Source organism: Aspergillus pseudonomiae (assembly GCF_009193645.1).
Source record: "Aspergillus pseudonomiae strain CBS 119388 unplaced genomic scaffold BDV37scaffold_23, whole genome shotgun sequence".
In the NCBI taxonomy this organism is placed as follows: domain Eukaryota; kingdom Fungi; phylum Ascomycota; class Eurotiomycetes; order Eurotiales; family Aspergillaceae; genus Aspergillus; species Aspergillus pseudonomiae.
Genome location: NW_022476015.1, coordinates 115,916 through 138,703, shown reverse-complemented (window position 1 = coordinate 138,703; position 22,788 = coordinate 115,916). Strand labels below are relative to the sequence as shown.

Sequence of the window (22,788 nt, the reverse complement as noted above, 5' to 3'; positions counted from 1 at the left end):
GCCGAAACTTGAAAGCATTTCGAACCCAACCAGCCCTAATAAAACAATCTTCCCAACGTCTCATTAGACCGCATCCTCCAACTCGAAGCAAAGTCCCTCCAGTAACGCCACCTTCACGGCCTCCACATACCCAAGTCCCCCAATTAACCTCACGGTGAGCGTTCCATCACCGCTCGGGATGGCAAAAATCTCCAAAAAGTCCGCTGCTACGGGAACATGCCACATCTCCTTGTGTGCCAGCCTGTCCACCGCACCAGGTACACTGAGCACGGGCGCCTCGTCCACGTTCTGGTACTGGATCCAGCAGCCAAAGTCCTTCGTGTCAGCCGGCCAGTCAGTGCAGTGCTTGACGATGTCGGCCAGGCCCATCGTCTCGTGTGCAAGACTCTGTGCCTGCTGCTTTTGGAGCGTCGCTAATCGCTCCATCTTCGTCTGACCTGACGCGAATTGCACGCGCACCGGGAGACGGTTGAGGCACGGCCCAATGACATTCTGGAGCTCGGCTGGGACACTAGCTCGACCGGAGACTACGCGGCCGAAGATAACGTCGCTGCTGCCTGTGAGGCGGCTGAGCGCAGCGGCGCAGGCTAGCGTGAAGAGGGAGGCCTGCGTGATGCCGAAGGGTGGTGTTGGCATCTGGATAGAGCGTTCCAACACTGTCGGAGGGCCTTCTTTTGTGGAATCTGTTGATGTGCATGGTATCCTGGTCATTGAAGAATTCTGGAGCGTCTTGCGCCAGTATGCGTAGCTCTCGTCCTTCTGCAATTGAATGTGGTGAACGTAGCGGCGGAAAGACTGACTTTCATGTGTCGAGCCGTTGTAGGCTTCAGCCAACATCTGCAGGGTCTGGCTGATGCTGATCGCATCGTAGATGGCATGCGACTTGCTGAAGACGAGTCTTGCTATCCCGTTTTGCCCGCAAATAAGCGTGAACTGTATTAAAGGCGCGCCCAGCCGAGCGGGCGTTTTAACCTCTTCTTCTACCAGCTTCTCAAATGCGGCTTCAACATCAACATCGTCAACGATGTCGATGGTGGGCGCCCAGGAGTCAAAGACAGCTTGTAAGAAGGATTCCCCGGAGCGAACAAAAGCTGTCCGGTAGATGTCGCAATGCGCCACTACTTGCTCACAGCTCTGGACAAGAAGGTGCTTATCTGGGATCCGGGAGAAGTCAATATAGCTGTAGAACCAGGATCGCCGGGGCTCGTGGAGGTTATCCCTGAGATAGGTCGACTGCATGTCTGTTGCGGGCAGAACGTCAATCAACTTGCCGTGACCAGATTGAACGTGTGGCATCACTTGACCTTGAACAAAAGCCCTCGAGTCTGCCGCGTCTAGCAAGGCGAAGCGTGACGTTTCATTTACATTGTCGAGCCCAGTGTCCTGGTCTGTCTCGAGAAGGTCAGCGATGCGCGCCTTCGTCAGGATATTCGCGACGGTGAGGGAGATCGCCTGCTCACGCGCGAGCGAGGCCAGTCTCATGGCGCTGATCGAGTCGCCTCCAAGCTGGATAAAGTTGCTGTCCATTCCGAAAGACTCCTGATCCCAGGAAAGCACCTGTGCAACCAGTGTATGGAGCTTCCTCTCCGCCGCTGTCTCTGGTGCACGTCGCTCAATGCTGTTGACCTGCAGAAGATCCTCCTTGTGCATGGATGACGCCGCCTTGCGCAGCTTGCCACGGTCGACCTTCCCGGACGTCGTGTTTGGGATGCTGTCCACAAGCAGGTAGGCATTCGGAATCATGTAGCTTGGTATTGTGGCTGATAGGTGAGCCTTGGTAGAAGCAGCCAGGTGCTGGGTATATGCACGCGCTTCCGGTGTACCAGGAAGAATTCCCTTGTCAGTCGGCTTGATGAAGGCGACAAGAGCCCATTCACCGGAGTCGGCGAGCTTGACGATATCCACCACGACCTGAGATACTGTCGTCTCCGTAATTGCATCAAACACATGGTGCCCGATCTCTTCTAGCTCTACACGCTGTCCGCGGATCTTGATCTGGGCATCCTTCCGTCCGATAAACTCCAGGTTGCCGTCTTCTTCGTAGCGTACCAAGTCTCCAGTCCGATACAGCCGTCCCTGTCGACCGGCAAAGCCCGGGCCGCCTTGAATGAGCCATTTCGGATCCTCAATGAATGATGCCGCTGTTTTTTCCGGCTCGTTCAGATATCCCTGTCCGACCAGAGGGCCTTCCAGCCACAGCTCACCAATATCGCCGATGGCGGCCAGTGAGTGACCGTGCTCTGGTTCGACGATCCATGTTCGGACTCCGAGGCCTTTACCGATGATCACCCGGCTGCGTGCGGGATCGAGAATATGCGAAATAGAGATGGGTGTGCATTCGGACGGGCCATAGGAGTGGATGATTTGCGCGCGGTCCTTCCAATAATGAATTTCGTCGCGCGGCAGGTTCTCCCCCCCGTAGTTGATGACTTGCAGATCGGCTCCATGCAGCAATTTGCCTACTGTCGGGGTGATGAATGCAGTGTTCGCCTGTCTGCGAGCAATGGCTTCCTTGGGCTCGTTTTGGATCTCATGCTGGGATGGGACGCAGAGACATCCGCCGGCGCAAAGAGTATACAGCACATTGAGCCAGGAGACGTCGAAGGCGTACGATACGAAGTCGTATGCACGGGTATGCGGGCCAAACTTCAGTGCCGTTTGGCCGTGCTTGAGCGCGCTGGTAAAATTCGAGTGGCTGATGATGGCGCCTTTGGGAATGCCCGTTGAGCCGGACGTGAAGACCACATAGAGCCATGTATCTGGGTCTACCGCTGGCAGCTGCGCATCTTGCGGTCGGATGAACGCCGGCTCCTGAGCGTCACTCACGACGATGATCCGAGCAGTCGACGGAACTACACTTCGTGCTCGAGATTCCTGTGCTGCCGAAGTGAGGATGATTTGCGGCTTGGCTAAATCTATTACCGTCTGTACACGGCCGTCCGGAAGCGTTGTGTCGAGCGCAACAGAGGTCGCATTGGCTTTCATGACGGCGATTTGGCACACCGATGTCCATTTTGACTTTTCAAACATTAAAGGGACGATGCGTTGGCCGCTCTGCGGGAGGCCCGCGCGGAGAAGTTCATGGGCAATGCGCGTGGACAACTCCTCCACCTGCCCATATGTGAAGTTGCCATCCCATGAGCAAACTGCGGCAGCGTCGGGCTGCCTTGCAGCGACTTGGCTGAAGATCTCGTGGACTGTTTCACCGCATCTGTCCAGGGTCGTATCATTCCAGCGCCAGATCTGCTCTAGATCTCCCAGGCTGCTGGTATCGAGCAGAGAAAGTGGCTGAGCCTGGACCCAAGGCAAAGAAAGCTGCATGAAGATATTTTGGAATCTGTCAGCAAGCCGGCGGAACTGTGTTGGAGACACGACCGTAGAGTCGTAGTCGGCGCGTAAACCGACACTATTCGGCCGGAGGACGAACTCGAGGCAGATGGCATAGAGTTTGAAAGGGTCAACATCATCTACTGCCGTGGCCACTGGGGCTGATTCGAACAGGGCACCTTTAGCGTCGTGCTCAAGTCTAGACTGAATGACCATGAGCGATTGGAATTGGCAGCCAAGGTTACAGTCCTCGCTGAAACGCCGGATCTTCTGAAGGCCAACTTGTTCGAATAGCATCATCTCTGCGGCTTGTATTTGCACTTGCTGCAGCAAGTCTCTGACTGCCTTTGAACGATCAATTGCCACGCGCAGTGGCACGGTGGCCATGGTCGGTCCAGTCATGCGCTCAATGCCTGGTACATTTGCTTGCCTGCCGGACACGATGGCACCGAACGAGGCATCTGCAGAGCTGGTGATGGTCGAGAGGAGGATGGCCCAAGCCAATCGAATCCTTGTGGACGCTGTGTACTCGCCATTTGGAGCCACGTCGTCGATGTCAAGCTCCAAGTGCTCATCACATTTTGGCCTATAGGCCGGGAAAGGCAGAACAGGAAACTTTTGGGCGTTAAAATCGCGGAACTGATCTTTCCAGAACTCCTGCGCCTGGCTTTGGCTGCTGTTCTTGACATACTCGATAAACGCTTGGAAAGGAGGAGCGACAGGAATCGTCTCCGATCGGTAGCTCTTGTCCAGAGCGTCGAAAATGAGCGACATCGACCATCCATCGTAGAGGGCGTGATGAATCCTCCATGAGAAGCAAGACTCGGATATATCGTACAAGACCAACGGCGTGCCTAGGCCAAAGTCCTGCTCTGATGTACCTTGTCGCATCTCGCAGCCTTCATCATGACGGACAATGACCTGGACGAGGCCTTGCTGACCGAGATCGACAATCCTCGTCCGTAGAATCGTGTTTGCGCGGACAACCCTCTGCCAGGCGGCGCGCATGCGGCCAACGTCGACACTCTTTTTCAACCACCACTTCTCTCTTAAGACATTATCCCCCGGCCGTCGGACCGTCTCCGCCAGTAGTCCGGCCTGTAGAGGGGTGCAAGGGAACACATCTTCCACCTGGTCTGCCTCAATCCCACACAGGGACGCCGCCCGCGCCTGAACTTCCTCTGGCACGGCATTTCCACTCAGCAGGGAGAAGGATTTCACGGATGGCTGCTTAAGCGTGGGCTGGAGTAGCACATTCGACCGGCCGTCCAGTTCGCGCGCGAGGTCCACCAGCCGTGGCCATCGAAAGACATCTGCCACCGACAGACTCATGCCGCGTTCGCGTGCTTCGCCGATGAGCCGCATTGCGAGAATCGAGTCGCCTCCAACCCGGAGGAAGTGGTCGTGTGGCGAGAGATGGTTCGCGTTCACTTCCAAAACGACAGCCCATGTCTCCAGCAACAGGGCCTCCGTCGGTGACAAGGAATCCCGGCAGCTCGAAATGCGGTCCCTACCCCTGCGCGGCTGCAACTCAGACAGCTGCTTGAGGGTCAGGGCAGCCCCCATCTCCCGGAGCCGCCGGCGATCGGTTTTGCCTGTCGGACCCACTGGCATACGGTCTACGGGGATATATGCTGTGGGGATCATGTAGGCTGGCAACTTGTCTGTCAACTTGTCGTCCAGCCCGGCTGTCAGTTTCAGTGCTGTGGACTTGTCTCCTTTACTGACGCAGACAAAGGCAACTAGCATAGGGTGCGTGCTGTCGCGCGGCTGCAGCACGTCTGCCAACACCTGCACCTGCGTGCTCCCCTCTGTGACAAGGCTGTTCTGGACATGGTACTCGATTTCTCCAAGCTCCACCCGCTGACCGCGGATCTTGATCTGCGAATCCTTTCGGCCGATGAAGGTCAGTCTCCCACTGTCCCCATTGCATTCATATCGCACCATATCCCCCGTGCGGTAGAGACGGCCTCGGCGACCAGGGCAGCCAGGCCCCCCACGCAGCAGCCACGGGGGGTCTTTCACGAAGGCTGCGGCTGTCTTCTCCGCATCACCGAGATAGCCCTGTCCGACTAGGGGACCCTCCAGCCAGAGCTCTCCCACTGCCCCGAGCGGTGCCAGCTTGTCCGGATTGTTGGCGTCCACTACCCACGTGACAAGGCCCTCGCCACATCCGATATTATTCTCGCACGACGATCCGCGAACAGGCGCCATGGTTGCCTTGACAGAGCATTCGGCGGGCCCGTAGGTGTTCAGGAGCCCGGTATGACTCGCCCAGTCACCGAGCGACGCCTGGCTGAATGACTCGCCGCTGAGGATGACCCGGCGCAGTTGGGGCAGCTGTTTCGGCTGGAGCAGGCGCAGGATTGACGGGGTGAGGTCGACCAGCGTAGCCTGGCTGGCCTGCAGCGAGCCAAGGAGGTTGTTCTTCCGTTGCTCGTCCGACGGAATGCACAGACAAGCCCCGGATGTGAGCGAGTGTAGCATGTTGGACCATGTGACATCGAACGCATACGACACGAAGTCATACACCCGGACGCCTGGTGCGTACCCCAGCGCTCGCTGTTGGTAGTGGGCGGCCGAGGCAAAGTTCTCGTGGGTGATCATGGCGCCCTTTGGCACACCGGTGCTGCCCGACGTGAAGACCACGTATAGCAGATCCGAGGGGACGGCTGTTCTGGGCAAGGACTGGCCCGGAGCCATGTATGGGATGGTTTTCACGAGGCTCCAGTCCAAGATCAGCAAATTCGGGCAGATAAGGGATGACACCGAGAGCCGGTTGGCAGGCGAGGAGATGACCACATTGGGCTGCACCTGGCTGGCAATTGACCGAGCGCGTTCAAAGGGCTGCGTCGAGTCGAGGAGGACGGACGCGCCGCCGGCTTTCATGACCGCTATCTGTGCAACGGGCACCCACATGGACTTTTCAATGTAGATGGGTATGATTATGCCAGGTCTCACACCCTGCTCGATGAGATGAAGCGCCAATCGAGTGGACAGGTCGTCCAGCGCCTGGTACGTGAGCTCCCCGTCCCACGCTGATATGGCTAGAGCGGTGGGCTGCCTCTGGACGGTACGGGCAAACAGGTCGTGAACTAACAGATTCATGGACTTGGGCACCACTTGATTCAAAGTCCAGATAATGCGAAGGTCGTGTTCGCTTGCCGTCTCGACGTCTCGAATTGCGCGCCCGACGTGGGCCGGCGTGCTAAGCCATCGGAGTGCGCATTCAAATTGGCGCAGCATCTTGGCGGCGAGGTCACCTTCGAGCACTCCAGGGTCGAAGTTTGCGCGAAGCTGAACGTTCGATGGCCCTAGGATGGACTGAATTGAGAGTACCAGCGGACGCGAGGGGAGAAGATTATGTTCGTTTCCCCCAACCAGTCTGTCATCCTGCACCGTTTCTGGCCCTGGCCCTGAGGTAACGATCGCGAGAAGGGTTTGGAAGCGACAGGCGCGAGCTGCGCCTTCACCCAGCCGTTGAATACGCAGGATGTTCAGATTTGCGCTGCGCATACTCTCTGTATGGATGCGCTCGAGCAGGTCGACGACCTTTTCATCACGATCGAGCGTGACTCGCATGGGGGGCGCCGTCGCCATAGCTGGGGATGTCGGCAGCCCCTTGCAAGATATTGTTCCGAACCAGACATCATCGGAATTGGTATGAGCTGCCTGCACACTCGCCCAAGCGGCTCGGATGAGGGAAGCAGCTGGGTAGGAATCTGGCCAAGTGATATCGTGGACCATATGCTGTACCGCTGCGCCTACTTTGGGCCGGTAAGACGGCGAGGGAAGGGGAGGGAATGTGATGCCATCCAGGCCTGCGAACTGACTGTTCCAGTGTGACATAGCCGAGTATTCATCGATGCCACTGATGTGCTCGAAATACGAGTCGTAGACCGGCCGCTTGCTGCTGTCGGCATTCTGGTATCCGACTAGGTACGCGATGGCTGACTCCAGCGCACCCGCAATCATGCTGGCCAGTCCCACGCTCATATAATCTCCCCGGTACTGAATGCTAATTTCAGTCTCAACTCCATCCAAGGTGGCACTCAGCAGGAGATCAAACTGCATCCATAGATTAGTATATATTTCAGCCACCACACCTCAAAGACGGCCGTCAACCGACGTTAGTCGCAAGGCGGGTGAGCTAGGCAATGCCAATAGAGCAACCTGGGTGATTACTTACCTCGTGGGGGTCCTCCTCTCGAATTTCCTCAAGTTGCAGCCCATCTTCACAGCCGTACCGATGGGCCTCTCGCACAGTGATGGCGGTGTTGAACAGGGCTCCGCGTCTGCCCATGGCGTGCTGGATCTCGGCGAGGGAGGTATGCTGGTGATTGAGATGCTCGATCGACTGCTCCCCCACCGTGTGCAGAATGTCCATCAACTGGGACGCACTGAGGTCGATGCGCGCGACGAGCATGCTGATCAAGGGGCCCACTATGGCCTCGACGCCCTCCACGGGCGTGTCGCGCCCGGAGCAGACATACCCGAAGCACACCTCCGTCATGCCCGTAAACTGCGCGAGAACCAATGCCCAGGCGACCTCGAGGAACACGGCTCGGGTAACGTCATGTTTGCGGCAGTAAGAGGAGATAGCCGTTGTCGTGGCTTGCCGGAGAGGAATGAGGCCATATAGCTGACAACCTTTTGCGCGTTCAGCCTGCACGGGGAGCAGATCGCCGACGATCTCACATTGCTGCGCGTCTTTCAAGTGCGCCTGCCAGTAGGCGAGTCGGTTGGATGATGACAGACTGGCTTCGACATGGCTCACCACGTTGCTGAAGGGTGGAGGATCAGGGCGGTTCCCCCAGCGGCCCCCGGCGTACACAGTGGCCAGATCTCGCATCAGTACTGGGATGGAGGCAGCGTCGATCAAAGCGTGGCTCATGTCAAGTCTACAGGCGACCTCTCCGTCGGGATCTTGGCAGACAGTGACTCTGTACTCAGGCGATGAGGACATCATTGTGGGGGGGTTCATGTTCAAGAGATATTGTGTGGCTGATTGGCTTGTGACGGCGGGCGTCATACTAACTACACGTGGCTCGATACCATCCAAGAGGACTTGAATATCCCTCCCAGTGTCCGGATGAGACGCAAAGACAGTGGCGAAGATGCTGTGTTTGCAGACCACTGTCTTCCAGGCCGCTGCGAGACACTCCAGGGAGACGACAGGCGAGGGTTGCAACCCTGACGAGCAACGCCAGATCCAGCTATTCCGATACGAAGCCGCTCCCTTCTTCTCACTGAGGAGGATTCCTTCCTGGACTGGCGTGCATGGATAGATGTCCCGAACCGCCTCTGTTGTAATCCCCCGTGCCGCGAGCTGACCAGTGAGCAGCGCCTCGAGACCCGCATATGAGATAGACAAGAGGGGAAAGTCAGAGAGAGTGGGAGACGACCGGATAGCCAAGAGGTCTTGGGATGCGGCCCGGAGCGCATCGGGGAATAGATGTTGGATCCAGCGGTGTAGTCGGCCGCGGTGTCTCATACGCCGGTGCGTAGTCGTGGAGATGCGCGCGCGGCCAGCCTCGACAACAATATTGATTTCCACAAGAGCCATGCGCTGGTAGTTATCTCCAAACTCCCTTATGGCCACCGTTCGATTCGGCCGGTCTTCTCGCTGCAACAGTGTCCCGGCAGTTTCGAGTTGCTGGAAGACGCCCCGGTAGTTGAGCAGCAGCTCTACGGGCTGGTGATGGGTGAAGGCCTGGCGTCCGGCGGCGCTATGATAGCGACAGGCGATATACGGCCGGCCTTTTCCAGGCACGCGCGCACGTGTGTCCTTGGCTTGGCGGATGCTGTCGACAAGTGAGTCCGATCTTGATCCTGAAACGGGGACGGGGTGAAGGGTGGTGAACCAGCCCACCGTCTCAGCAAGGTCCACGTCGGTGCCCATTAACGGCTCGCGGCCATGTCCCTCCAGGAAGACGGCTGGCGCGGTGCGGTCCGGAAAGGCCTGGCGGAAGGAGTGCACTAGGGCGCCGACAAGTATGTCGAGGGTCTCGGTGCGCAGGTTGTGATTGCTGCGGCCCAGCAGTAGGGCCGTTGTTTCTGTGTCGATAGTATGTTCATAAAGGTCGCTTTCCGCGAATCGATTATCTTTGGGATCCAGACCCCAGTAGGACATCTGTGCGGCCTCCACCGGGTAGGGCAGAACTGCAGTCGGGTCGAGCGTGTTGCCTTCTGTACGTTGCAGCCGGCACCAGGTCTGAAAGGAGAGAGGCGCCGATGGAAGCTTGGCTGGCCCTCGGGTCAGACACGTTTCCAATTCGTGCCAGATGACGCGCCATGAAACGAGGTCGATGACGACGTGGTGCGCGCTGAGCAGTAGGCTCGCGTCCTCCTCTCCGCTTCCACCAAATAGATCGGCTGCAAAGACGGGCCCCTTCTGGAGATCAAGGCTCTCCTGTCGAGCCTGCACCACTGACTCGAGGCCGCCAGGCGGACGGGCTGGGTGTTCTACGACGACAAATGCATTATCTTCCGCCCGAACTACCACTTGTTCCCATGTCTGAGTGTCCCGACGTCGCTGGAAGCGGACTCGAAGCATGCCGTGGCGCTGCACGATAGTTGCCAATGCCTCTCGCAATGCATGAAAGCTCAGCGGGCGGGTGACGCGGAGCAGAAAGCTCTGGGTGTAGTGGTTCAGACCGGCGGGGTGTGCGTCGAAGAACAGCTGTTGCATGGGGGAGAGCGGCCAGGACCGACCTTCGGCATCATCCTCGCTGGCCACGATGGCAGTGGTGGGACTTGTTGCTTTCCTTTGAGCAGCTAGGGCTCGGATTGTGCGCAGCTTGAGTACGTCTCCTACCGTGACGTGAACTTTCCTCTCTCGGCATCGAGACACGACCTGCATGGCGGTGATGGAGTCTCCCCCCAGGCGTGTGAAGGCTGCGTCGGTGGAGATCTTGTTGGGGGGAATATTAAGCACCTCGCTCCAGACTTCAAGCATGTCCTGTTCCTCTTCCGACGTCGGCTGCATCCGCTCAGCGTCCCCATCCGGTATGGCGTGCTCCCAGAACATCTTCGAGGCCGCTTCCCTGAGACGCCGACGGTCCGTCTTCCCTGTGGCTGTCATAGGAAAACGCTTGAGAGGAATGTAGGCCGAGGGAATCATGTACGTGGGCACTGACTCTGCGAGCTTCTCGTCCCAGACTCCAGCAGCCTTGCGCACAAAGGTTGCCATGTCCGAATGAATAGTGTCATCAACGGAGTTCACCAAGACCACGAGCGCGGGATTTGTGCTTCCATGCGGCACAATGACCTCGGAAATGACCTGCAACCTCTTCTGGAGCTCAAATGGCAGGCAGTTGCGTAGATGATGTTCCACGTCCGCCAGCTCAACCCGCTGCCCACGGATCTTGACCTGAGAGTCTTTGCGGCCGACAAACGACAGAGAGCCGTCATGCCGGTTATAGCGCACGAGGTCCCCCGTGCGGTAGAGGCGACCCCGTCGACCTGGCTGGGTCGTAGTGAAGCCGCGGCGGAGTAACCACGCTGGGTCCTCGATGAACGCCGCTTCCGTCTTCTTCGGATCGTTCAGATAGCCTCCTCCCACAATGGGGCCTTCGATCCACAGCTCTCCAACGGTGCCAATGGGCGCCAGCTGGGCTCCATCCAGGCTGACCACCCAGGTGCAACTACCGAGGCCGTGGCCGATGGGAGGGTTCCGGTCCGCCATGGACGTGTCAACCGCCTGAATCGTACTAGTTACCGAACACTCAGCTGGACCATATGTATTAATTATGGTTGCCCTCGTATGAAAGGCTTGAACGAGTGAAGCCTTCAGTTCCTCGCCGCTGAATTGCAGGAACTGGATGCTTTCGGGCAGATCCTCCGGTGAAAACCAGGTCACTGACGGCGTCAAATGGGCATACTCAGCCCTGTACTTCCGCAGGGCGCCCGGGATGTCTTGCTTTCGCTCCTGGTCGGATGGGATGCACAGACAGCCTCCAGCGGTGATAGTGTGGAGGAAGTTGGACCAAGCCACGTCAAATGCATATGACGCAAAATCAAACACCCTCTGCCCGGCTCGAAATTGAAGGGCTCTCTGCTGGTGCCGGATGGCGCTGGCAAAGTTAGAGTGTGTAACAATGGCTCCCTTGGGCACTCCTGTGCTCCCCGACGTGAAGACGATATAGAGCTGGGCGGACGGCGCCACCGCGGGGAGTACGCACTCGGCTTCGGCCTGGGGAAGCTGGGCGGATGCGGCCTTTCCCACGACCATGACAGGCTCGGTCGACAGACGACGGGTGACGGCCTCATTCTCGACAGATGTCAGCACCAGCCGGGGGTTGACCTGACGGAGGATGGTCCGAAGCCGTTCTACGGGCTGAGACACGTCGAGCACGACGGAAGCCGCACCTGCCTTCATCACCCCCAGTTGGGCCACGGGCGTCCACATGGACTTCTCGAGGTGTAGAGGTACGATAGTGTCTTTCACACCATACTTCATGAGGGATTGTGCAAGATGAGTTGAGAGGTGGTCCAGCTCACCGTATGTCAGCTCGCCGTCATGGGCGCAGATGGCAGGCGACTCTGGCTGGGCCCGCACGACGCCAGCAAAAATATCATGGACGAGCCCATCCACCCTCTCCGGAACTGCCGAGTTCCAGCGCCAAATTTCCCGCAGGTCTTGCATGTTGACGACCCGAAAATTCGAGAGGCGTTCACCCCTGTCAGACCCAGCTGAGAGGAGACGTCGAAGGATACTTTCATACTGCCAGGACACGTGGTTAATCAATTGAGGGTCGACGGCTGCGGAATCGATCAGGAAGCTCAGCTGGAGCTCATCCGCATGGAGCGTGCAGTCTACTAGCAATGCCCGGTGATGCAAGCCTGTCGACCCATCTTTGGTCTGCAAGTCGAGCGTTCGTGCCCCGAGAGACCGCGGCAGGGCCATGCTGTCATGTTGCATGCGCAAGATAGTTGGGTCGGGGAGCCGGTCCTGCACGCTCTGCAAGAAGTCTTGCAGATCTGACTCCCAGGCTACAACGATGCAGAACGAGGAATCTGGGGTTAGCCCCTCGGCGCTACACTCCTTCCATGAGGACTGTAAAGGCCGCTGCACATCGGGCACCACGGTGAAGGCAAACTCCGTCGAGTCGGTGTGCGACGCCAGCACAATGGCTAGAGCCGCAGCGCATAGTGTAGCTGCTGTCGACCCGGGATTACCTGTCGGTAAAGGTAACTGGAAGTTTAGAACGGCCTCATCTCTCCGAGCATGGCCGCTTATTTGATCAATGTGGCAGTTGATTGAATGGCCTGGTGTTATGTCATTATTTACTACTAGGTGGTTGTCCATGTGCATGTCCGTCGCATGTCTATTTTGAGAATTCGTGCTGTACTTGGGACCCTGGTCTGATACATCATGACCGTGATTGTCCGGCTTCCTTTCTTTCAAGGACTCGTCGACGGAGTCCAGTGCTGTTGGTTGCAACAGAGGCTGCGGTGTGCCATCCATTACACTCATAGGGTTTGTGTTTCGCATGGCCACACGCGAATAGAAGGAAATGAAAGGTAAGAGTGAGATTGGACAAAAGAGGGTCCAAATGTTAAGTCGCGTAGGCAAATGAGTTGATCTTTGTTAGAGGTATTGGAATATCATCGAGAATGAGACCTTGAGTACAAGAAGAATGCCTCTCTCCTCCCCATACTCCATCATTCCGTAAATATATATGTATCAGCAGCACATCACGTCCTTGACGGCCGAAATTAGAAAGTCCGCTGTGCTTACAATGCGCTCCCTCGACTAAGCAATCACCATTTCTCGCTAAAACCAGGCAAACCACATTGTCGTATTTCTAGCATTGGGTTGTGTGTCCACCAGGCGCAGTAAGCTACATGAAGGTATGATCGTCCCGGAATCTTAAGCTGTGTCCGTGCCTCATGAGCCTCTCAACGTTCGCTCGACGCCTCGAAGAATGAGAAAAAGCCTCTCTATTCGTTCCCCCCGTAGCCGCCAAGTTTATATAAACCATGGCACATTTTAGGTCCGTTGGAATATTATCTCAGGCTACCCATGTCTATCCCAACGTCGTATTTACTAAGGCTGCGATGCAACCTCAACTTCACGATCGGCTGAACCGCTCCACAATTTCTGGAATGCCAGGGGCATAGACTGCAAGGGGCAAACAAGATCACTAATACGGCATAACAACGACTCATGTCGTTATCCACGCCTGACGCGTCCATTCTCTAGGACCCAGGGCTTTGCCTGGTCGCGACACACAGCCTTCTATCACCTCGGTTCACATACTTGGCCCCAAGCAGCCCGATGAAGGCTTATAATATTCGAGACAATGCCGGTTCGTTCGCAAAGAAAGGGATTATAGTACAGGTGAAACTACCATGAAGGACAATAGCAATGGCAGGAACGGGGACTCTCTGTTAGACGTCCCAGGTACATCTATTCTCCCTGAGCCCAGGGGCGATGACGAGTCGCTGCCGCTCAACTGGAGTCGGACTCAGAAATGGCTCACCGTCATCACACTCTCAGCCTTGGCATTTATTGTGTGAGGGATCAGCATGCCCTGCATCCTTCTCTTTGTAGACTGATCGGTGAACAGTAACCTCTCGACCGTGATTTGCGCTCCCGCCAGTATTCAGATCTCCCAGCAGTTTGACTCCCATAGCAACTTCTTGGGCGTTTTCTACATCACTGTGTGGAACCTAGGCGAAGCCATTGCGCCTCTATATATTGGGCCACTTTCGGAACGAGTGGGACGGCTGCGCGTCTACCACTTCTACAATGTTTTCTTTATCATCTTTACCGCCATCACCGGCTTCAGCAACAGCATTGGCATGATCATAGCCTTTCGCTTCCTCACCGGCGCCGCCACGACGGCCTTCTTGAACAACAGCGTCGTGGGCGACATATTCGCCTTCGAGGCCCGTGGTTCTGCCATGTCAGTCATGAGCCTGATGCCCCTGGTGGGCACCGCGATCGGCCCCATCATCGGCGGCTACCTCACGCAGCGCCTCAGTTGGCGCTGGACCTTCTGGCTGACGGCCATCCTCACTGGCATTGTAGAGTTGGCCATGGTCCTGGTTTTTCGTGAGACGTACTTGCCCTATATCCAGCGTCAACGGGAGAAAAAGAGCGGTGCCGCTGCTCCAGAGGAGGCCAAGGCCCGGCGTCCCCTGTATATGCTGCCACTGGAAGTCTTGCGCTTCCTCTTACAACCGTTCGTCATCCTGTTCCGGTCTCGGCCGGCAACCATTATAGCGCTGTACCTGTCCATCATCTACGCCTACCTCTTCCTGCTCGCTGCAACGCTGGCTACGGTATTCCAGCAAAACTATTCCTTCTCGGAGACTAATTCCGGTCTGATCTATCTTGCGCAAAGTTAGTCCTTTCCCTCCGTACTTCCTCCAACAACGCTTGATGTCCAAGTGCTAACATGATACACCCCTTTCAGCCACGGGCATGTTCATTGGAACACTCTTCTGCCGCTTCACGCTCGACCGCTTGGTTACCGGTAAGGCGAACCTACTGGAGAACAACCCAAGGTCGGAATCGACGGCTGCGGTGGCAGTGCGGTCCGAGAGACGGCTAATGCCGGCGCTCCCAGGCATGCTGATCCTACCCACCGCGTTATTTATGTACGGCTGGACCCTGCAGACCAAGGTCCACTGGATGGCACCGGCTGTCGCCACCGCCCTGGCTGGCTTCTGTCTCTCCACCGCGACCATCCCTGTCATGAACTACCTGGTTGATGTCTTTGGCGACAAGTCCGCCTCGGCCATCGCAGCCGTCCTGCCGCTGCGCTACGTCCTGGGAACGTTCCTGCCTGTTGCCGCTCCCTACATGTACGGCCGACTCGGCTACGGCTGGGCAAACTCGCTCCTAGCCTTGGTTTTGATCTGCTGTCTACCGGTGCCTCTCTTGCTGATCATCCCACCGGGGAAGAATCCAATCTTGGTAAAGCTGGCGCGCCTTGTCGGAAACCATCCTGCATGAAAGGAGCGGCTTGACTTGGAGCCGCCGCAGGCCATAGCTTGATGGAATGAACCTTACCAAGCATGCATACTCAATGGTCAGCCAACTTTCAATTGAAATTGTATAGTTATATTTATACAATTATGTAGTTGTACAAAGTGCCACTTTTATGCTATAGCACACTATGAACTCGCACCAATTCCTGCCCTATTTGTCCAAAGGTATACTGCAGTCCCTCATCAGACAGGATGGTCAGCCTCATCACCCACGGTCTGTCGAAGACCTAAAATACAGAGCACTCAATGTGTTCTTCTCGTAGGTATAGGGTAAATAATTGCATAGGAATTGCAACTAGAGTTGAAAGTCTACAAGTGATACAGTATAGGATGGCTGTGTATCTGTATTGCTTGCAATCCAGTATAGCTTGAATAATTCGAGGTTGGGTTGGGCCCTGATGTGGTGTGTTATATCGCACTCTTCTCAACGTGATGCATTCCGATCCAACAATCTACCAGCCAGCCAATTGTCGCAACTCGGTATAGGTTACCAACGAATCCGTGCCATGCAGTCCTGCCATACCAACACTCTGTGCAGCAGCCACATTCACCAACTGATCGTCGACAAAGATGGTTTCACCTGCCGTGGTATTAATCCGCTTCAACAAATGTTCGTAAAACTCAACGTCCGGTTTTCGCATCCCCTCTAGCGCGGACGCAAAGATGCCGTCGAACAAGTCCCACCCGTAGTGCATCGCCCGCAGCTAATCGAAGTCTGGGGCAGGGATATTCGTCATCATATAGACCGCCACCCCTTGGTCCTTGAGCTCCCGAAGCAAGGAGGCCATTCTTGCATCAGGCCTCAGGCTGCCCGTGTTCTGGCGAAGCACCGCAGCGATTTCCGACCCAGGGAACCCAATATGGAACCTATGTGCATAATAACAATCGTCTGGCGCGATCCTTCCACGCTCGAACTCGTCCCAGGTCTCGCTGTTGCTAACGGTTCGGAGATACTCCACGGATACCTACGTGTGAAGGATCGGGCTCCAAGTGAAAAAAAAAAAAAAAAAAAAAAAAAAAAAAACTCCCCCATGTTGAAGATGACGGCCTTGAAAGTACTGGACATGTTGATTGGTGGTGAGCAAGGACCCAGGAAGCCCGTTGGAGGAGCACAAAGAGAGGAGCGTATAAAAATGCAAAATCTTTGGTACTGCCGGCCGCTTCGACCATGCCAAGTCTATTTGCGGTCTTAAATATCAATTCCTTCTAATGCATTCTCTAAAGAGGAGCCTCGCCTACTGGGGGTGCGAGCTGCTGGAATGCAGACCGCTTGTAGAGTCTAGGCTTAGGCTTAGTGGGTATAGATACATCCTGCCGCCTACAGGGGCTTTCTTCCCACCACACTCCATCGAGTAAAGGCCCAACAGGAGCCTTCGCGGGTCTCCATCTCAAAGCGAGGCATGAGCTCCTGCACCATTTTCAGCACGGTTGCATTCTTGGCCTTGCGCGGCAGGATTTCGTTGATCAACATGTTGCATTCATGCAGCGCAAGAGCAAGGTGTGGAGGTGCATCCCGGGCTTCGGACTTGACGTTCTCAAACCCAGCAGCTTCAAAACGAGATGCGAAGCTAGGAACATAAGTTGGGCTCAATCTCTTGTCTTGCCCCTGATTGAGCTTGAAAAGGGTCTCCAACGCATCAGACTGGTTGTTCGGGTTGGTCTTGAGAATATGCCACGAGTTCATATCCGCTTCGTCCCATTGCAAGTACCCACCGGGTTCTAAATATTCTGACATTAGCCTCTATGACGGACTCTACACCGGTGGTCAGAATGGGCCAGGGTAACGTACTGAGGAGCCTGAGAACCCTCGCAATAACAGAGTCCACCTCCTCTTCTAGTAGGACCAAAGTAAGGAGCCGAATATGGACAATATCGTAGATACCGACCAGATCCTCCGGGGGATCCGTTTTGACATCCCACACGAGAGTGCGGACATTGGAGGGGAGCCACTCGGCTGGTGGGGTAGCCTCAAATGTGATGTCAATCCCGTCAAGTTGCACCGTTTGCGGTAACCGCCTGGCTAAATCCGTGAGCCAGATCCTATTTACATGGCAAAATCAGTTTAAAAACATTCTCTTTGACTGAGTTGGGGGGATGCAGAAAACACCGACCCTGTTCCTGTCGCTACGTCTGCGACTTTCAGATTGGGATCCGACGTGGGGATGTCTGGATGGGTGTGATATCCGAACAGTTCCACGGAGAGGTAATGATGGAGGTTGACTCTGAATAGTTCATATATTGTCAGTCATTGGGACTCTAGGTACAGTGGGATGGCTTCACCCGTGTCAACGTACCTATTGTTATCGAGGTAGTCACGCGTGAGGAGGTAGTCCGGTTTCTGCGCCATTTCCAACTGTTGTAAAGTGAAACTCGTTTGCAGAGCTTCACAGTCCTTGTTTTCTGGTTAACAGTGGAAGTAAAAGTATCTGAGCAATGTCTTTGTAGATCCGGAAGAAACGGGAAGGGGGGCCTGCCTTTTGAGTGAAGCACTGGGGTCTTCGGACTCAACTCCGCACGGTCTAACTGGACCACAACCGAAGACTAAGTGCTTTAAGGAGCGAATTACATTAGTTCCAACGAACTACAAGGTTATTCTACGTCTAACTCTCTTTGTTAAAAGATGGGAAGTGGGGTCGTGGTGTATGGGGGTGATGTATTTCTTTGCTCGAAAATCTGACATGCGTTGCTCCCAGGGCGCCAATATCGTACGTTGACAACGGAATCAAGCTTACTAGGCTGGGATCTGCGGCACTAGTGCCGCTGTGGCTTTCTCTTTGTTTGTTTGTCATCTGGAATGTGGTAAAGGTCATGACTCGTGCGCCTCTCCTCCAACTAATCATCGGACTAGGGCACAGGCGATAATTTCTTTCCGCCCCTCTCCAACATGGTCAGATTTTCTAAGCCTTCCCAACAACCGGCACCGATCACCTCATATTCGTTTGCAATTTGGTAAAGCCCTTTCTATAAAACCTTTACGATATTTACTGCTCTCTAAATGGCGAGCCTTTGATATTTACGACTCGGAGTGGAGTACGTGGAGGTGGCTCCAGTCATCAACCCATGCTTACTTGCGTGGAACCAGATTCCATGTGAACCCTGTAGTATCGCGAGTTGCATGCTGCACATGACAATACCTGAGAAGCTTCAATTACTGATAGCCAGACGGGGCGAACAAAGCAGGTCTCACTGTGAAGGGTTAGACATGCAGCTCATCTGCATCTGGCCTGGCTAGTCTCAGCCTGCCCCCGCAAACCCCTCTACAAACGAAATTAAATGCGAGGCCGACAATAAACTGATCATCGTAAATCATGTCATGGTACAAGGCATTGTCAAACAAATTCTGCCCCCAAAATGGGGGCGAGCATTCCGACAGAAAACTGAACGATAGATCCTTGCTGGATGCTACCCTCATCTGCTCGCTGGCCTCCAAGCGAGCATCCTCGGCAAACATGAAACCGCCAAATTCAGGTCATATAAGGCTCTGGCTATTATGCTGATTGCCTATTTGCCATATGCTACGAAGTCTACTCTTATTTGCCCAAGTCGTTTGCTCGCCGGTGTATCAACTACTTTGGTGAAAATTAATTCCCGACATTCCAATGTGACCTCCTCAGGCTCCTCTTATGAGAGCAAGCAGCCCGTCCTTTACGCTATAACGATTCTATTCATGGTGCTGGAGACAACGGCGGTCATTCTACGCTTCGTTTCACGCCGTATCGGGAAGGTCTCCTGGAGCCGTGAGGATGCCTTGATCATCGCAAGTTGGGCAATGACCATCGCTTTCAATGTCACAATTTTGGGTAGGCCCAACTGTGCTAGAAGCGCTCTAAAACGGAAGGCTAATCACTGTTCGGACATTCGCAGTTGATGTCCGCTATGGAGGTACTGGCCTCCATATGGTGCGCATCATGGAAACCGACCCCTCAATGTCAGTCTATTTCTCCCAGAATATTCTTCCTGTGGGAATTACCTGGATCCTTTCCGTCGCCCTTTCAAAGTTAACCGTGCTGAGTCTTTATCTATCACTTTTTGCAATCAAATGCGTGACGCGGTACATTTGCTACGCCACGGGAGCTATTATCATTCTCAACTGTCTCGGAGGAATTTCCGCTTGCTTTGGTGTATGTGTCCCATTGAAGGCGCTCTGGGACACTGGTGTTGCAGGTCGCTGCTTCAATTTAAACATGTTGCTTCGATGGATCCGCCTCCCACATATACGGTCGGACGTCATCATGCTGATCCTTCCTATTTCTCATATTATTAAGCTCCAAACCACTCGTCGGATCAAGTTAGGGCTTCTAATTAGCTTCCTATTTGGTAGTGTGTGAGTTTGTCCCTTCACAAAACATACCTTTCATCCAAACAATGTACTGACGCCTCGTGTGTAGTGGATTTATCTTCGGGTTGGTATGCTGGGTACAATACTTCGCTACTGATGCGATAGCCGATAAGACATGGTCAGCAGTTAACATCTTCATTTGGAGTATCCTGGAGGCCGGCATGTATCTCATTGCTGCCTGTCTACTGGCATATCGCCCCATAGTGAGCCTGATTTGGAAACAAGTAAGGAAACACTTTACGGGCATGTCCAGAACCAAATCCGGCCCAGCCAGCTCTAGAGGCTACGAGATGGGATTAGGTAGCCATGATCAGATTCCCGATGGTCGGGCCTTCGTGCCCTTGAGTGATAAAGAGGAGTACATAGGTTTGGTGACAGTGGCCCGAAGATCCCTGCGACAATATGTATATCAGGTCTTCGTGCAGCCAGGATCCCTGTCAGTATAGAGCCAGTTCAATACCGCCTGTAGCTATGCTCTCTTTCCTTGCTTCGCCCCGGCTGGTGCTAGCTATCGGACCCTCTGTTGTATATGCAGCATGCCCCTACACGCAGCAGATGGGTCTCGACCTCAATGCTCGCGATATTCCACATCCACATCCACCTTCTCTGGCGGCTCACCAGAGTCACCCCAGAGGTCTAGGCAAGGATGGTGTGATGCTCATGAACCGAATCGCGCCCGGCACATTCAAACTCTACATCTCGGATATCGATGGGAGCAATGAACGGCCGCTCCTGTCAGATCCTGTTTTCGAATACCACGCCAGCTTCTCGACAGACGGGCAGTGGGTCCTCTTCTCCAGTGAACGCAACGGTGACGGAAACTCCGACATATGGCGTGTGCGCACCAACGGGTCAGACCTGCAACCGCTTGTAACAACACCGGCGGTCGAAGACTCCGTCGTGCTCTCACCGAATGGCAGGCACGCTGCATATGTCTCGACCGAAGGGATGATCGCCAACATTTCGGTCCTCGACCTGGTCACTGGCATTCGCTGGAATCTAACAGATACGCCTGCTATCGCTGCCACCACCAACAAAACTGTACCTCATGGCTACTTCAAGCCGGCATGGTCTCCAGACGGTCAGTGGATCGCCTTTTCTTCCGACCGCAATACGAAATGGGCTGGCCACGGCTGGGAGACGTTCATGGGCCTCAGCAGCTGGGAGCACACCCAGGAACTCTCGATATTCGCCATTCGACCAGATGGAACCGGCTTCCGCAAGGTCATTGGCAAAGCTAGCTACGCCCTCGGCTCCCCCAGCTGGTCTGCAGACGGCAAGCGCATCGTCTACTACGAGATGACGCGTGAAACAACTTGGGACGCACACAGCTCGTTCGACATCAACACAGCGAACTCCTCCATTGTCTCCGTCGACTTCGCAACCGGCACCGACCGCGTTGTCGAGGTCAACACCTCCGGCGTCAAGATTTTCCCTCAGTACCTAGGCAACACCAGCTCAATCGGCTACCTCCTCAAAGGCACCACCTATTACAACACCACTGCTCGCTCCCCTGCCTGGTCCCCAGACGGCAAACGCGTCGTCTACGAAAAGGTCTCCTGGGATATCCGCCCCCAGAACAGACTCCTCTACAGCTGGGATGCCAACTGGACCTACCGCTTCACCGACGTCTTCCCAACCGTCAACACCGCAGGCCGACTAGCCATCACCCAAAAACAGCTCGACGACTCCGCCGTCATCTCCCTCAACGCCACGGGCACAGACAACGAAACCGTTTTCGACCCCGTAGCAAGTGGAATCCTCTCCCTCTCCTCCGTCGAACAGGGCACCTCCGGTGCCTTCCAGTCCTCCTGGTCCTCCGACGGAAACTGGCTCACATACGGCGTCGGCTACTGGTTCGCCGGGCGCGCGTCCAACGGCGGGTGGATCGTGCGTTCCAAGGCCGATGGCAGCGAAGCGATGAACCTCACGACCAGCGCGATCCCACTCTCAGCAGGCGGCAACAATACCCTGAACACAGGGTTCCCCAGCTTCTCGCCCGACGGGACGAAGATCGTTTTCCGCGGTTGGGGCGCCGATGCAGAAGACGGCGATACATCGCAGCTAGGTCTCCGCATTATACACCTCGACCAAGTAACCGCCCACGGCACGTACCCCATTACCGTGTTGACAAATTGGTGGGACACGCTCCCTTCCTTCTCACCAGATGGGACAAAGATCGTGTTTACGCGACGCATCAGTGGAAGCAACTATGAGGTCTGCACGATTGCGCCGGACGGCTCGGACCTGCAGGTGTTGACGAGTAGTGGAGCGAATGATGCGCATGTGGTGTGGTCGCATGATGGCAGGATCATGTACTCGACGGGCGAGTATGGGTTTCAGTCGGAGTGTGCGCTGTACGATAATACATTCCAGCCGTATGGGCAGATCAACATTATGGATGCAGACGGGGGGAATAAGCGGGCGTTGACGAATTCTTTGTGGGAGGATTCGATGCCGGCTTATGTTCCGGGGGAGTTTCTTTAATTTCTACTTCCTTGGCTGAGTAGCTAGCTAATATACAGTCTGTCTGACTCAGGTAGCTTTAGAAGTTCATTCATATTGACACGTTTCCACCCAGGACAAGCAAGCCATCCATCCAGTACAATCATTCTCTAGCCCTATCTTTGTGTTTCTTTGCAACGAATCCCTTTCACATCACGTCCGAAACCACGCGATAATGTGGTACAATGTGTTTGACAACCATAGGTCGTCATTTTCGAGTGAGAAGTGGCCCAAGGCGGTGCTGCTGGGCCTCAGCCAAAATAGTACCTAGCTGACCACTACAGTGAGCGGAAGGAGTTGGAAAAGAGGGAGGGCCTCAAAACGGGAAGGGTTAGCAACGACGAGCTACGGCAACTTTTCACGTCTTATGACGTGGTTATCAGCTGCAGTCGATGAGCTTTAAGGCTTTGACTTCATCCCGCCAAGCAAGATCCAAAACGTAACAGAATGTCCAGTTTGGTCCGTCTGGCGGAATGTCCAAATACTTATCGACTAGATTGATATTCCTCCGAAAATACTAAATTATGAGCACATTGATGTAGGGGCATTCCTATGAGGTCGTCAATTCAACGCGATTAGGAAATGACTGGGAAGGATGCTTCATACCACTGTAA

The 22,788-nt window shown here is 55.1% G+C and overlaps 6 protein-coding genes across 6 annotated transcripts; 3 read left to right on the top strand and 3 right to left on the bottom strand.

Annotated features, from left to right (window-relative positions):
• Positions 1–63: 63 nt before the first annotated feature.
• BDV37DRAFT_281830 (uncharacterized protein) lies at positions 64–12,823 on the bottom strand (the record flags this gene model as incomplete). The annotated part of the gene is made up of 2 exons (XM_032086904.1): positions 64–7,395; positions 7,517–12,823. The coding sequence occupies 2 exons, from the start codon at positions 12,821–12,823 to the stop codon at positions 64–66; spliced, it is 12,639 nt and encodes a 4,212-aa protein (XP_031942743.1).
• Positions 12,824–13,683: 860 nt separating this feature from the next.
• BDV37DRAFT_281829 (major facilitator superfamily domain-containing protein) lies at positions 13,684–15,295 on the top strand (the record flags this gene model as incomplete). The annotated part of the gene is made up of 3 exons (XM_032086903.1): positions 13,684–13,847; positions 13,902–14,680; positions 14,754–15,295. 3 exons carry the CDS (start codon positions 13,684–13,686, stop codon positions 15,293–15,295), a joined length of 1,485 nt encoding a protein of 494 aa, XP_031942742.1.
• A 487-nt stretch (positions 15,296–15,782) lies between these two features.
• BDV37DRAFT_270670 (HAD-like domain-containing protein) lies at positions 15,783–16,396 on the bottom strand (the record flags this gene model as incomplete). Its single annotated transcript, XM_032084597.1, has 4 exons — positions 15,783–16,034; positions 16,077–16,266; positions 16,300–16,314; positions 16,356–16,396. 4 exons carry the CDS (start codon positions 16,394–16,396, stop codon positions 15,783–15,785), a joined length of 498 nt encoding a protein of 165 aa, XP_031942741.1.
• A 252-nt stretch (positions 16,397–16,648) lies between these two features.
• Positions 16,649–17,677, bottom strand: BDV37DRAFT_293131 (class I SAM-dependent methyltransferase; the record flags this gene model as incomplete). The annotated part of the gene is made up of 4 exons (XM_032089334.1): positions 16,649–17,049; positions 17,120–17,370; positions 17,442–17,552; positions 17,625–17,677. The coding sequence occupies 4 exons, from the start codon at positions 17,675–17,677 to the stop codon at positions 16,649–16,651; spliced, it is 816 nt and encodes a 271-aa protein (XP_031942740.1).
• A 1,143-nt stretch (positions 17,678–18,820) lies between these two features.
• On the top strand, positions 18,821–20,115 carry BDV37DRAFT_281827 (uncharacterized protein; the record flags this gene model as incomplete). The annotated part of the gene is made up of 3 exons (XM_032086902.1): positions 18,821–19,130; positions 19,195–19,654; positions 19,719–20,115. 3 exons carry the CDS (start codon positions 18,821–18,823, stop codon positions 20,113–20,115), a joined length of 1,167 nt encoding a protein of 388 aa, XP_031942739.1.
• A 25-nt stretch (positions 20,116–20,140) lies between these two features.
• On the top strand, positions 20,141–22,156 carry BDV37DRAFT_293128 (uncharacterized protein; the record flags this gene model as incomplete). The annotated part of the gene is made up of 2 exons (XM_032089333.1): positions 20,141–20,194; positions 20,225–22,156. The coding sequence occupies 2 exons, from the start codon at positions 20,141–20,143 to the stop codon at positions 22,154–22,156; spliced, it is 1,986 nt and encodes a 661-aa protein (XP_031942738.1).
• Between the last annotated feature and the right edge of the window lie 632 nt (positions 22,157–22,788).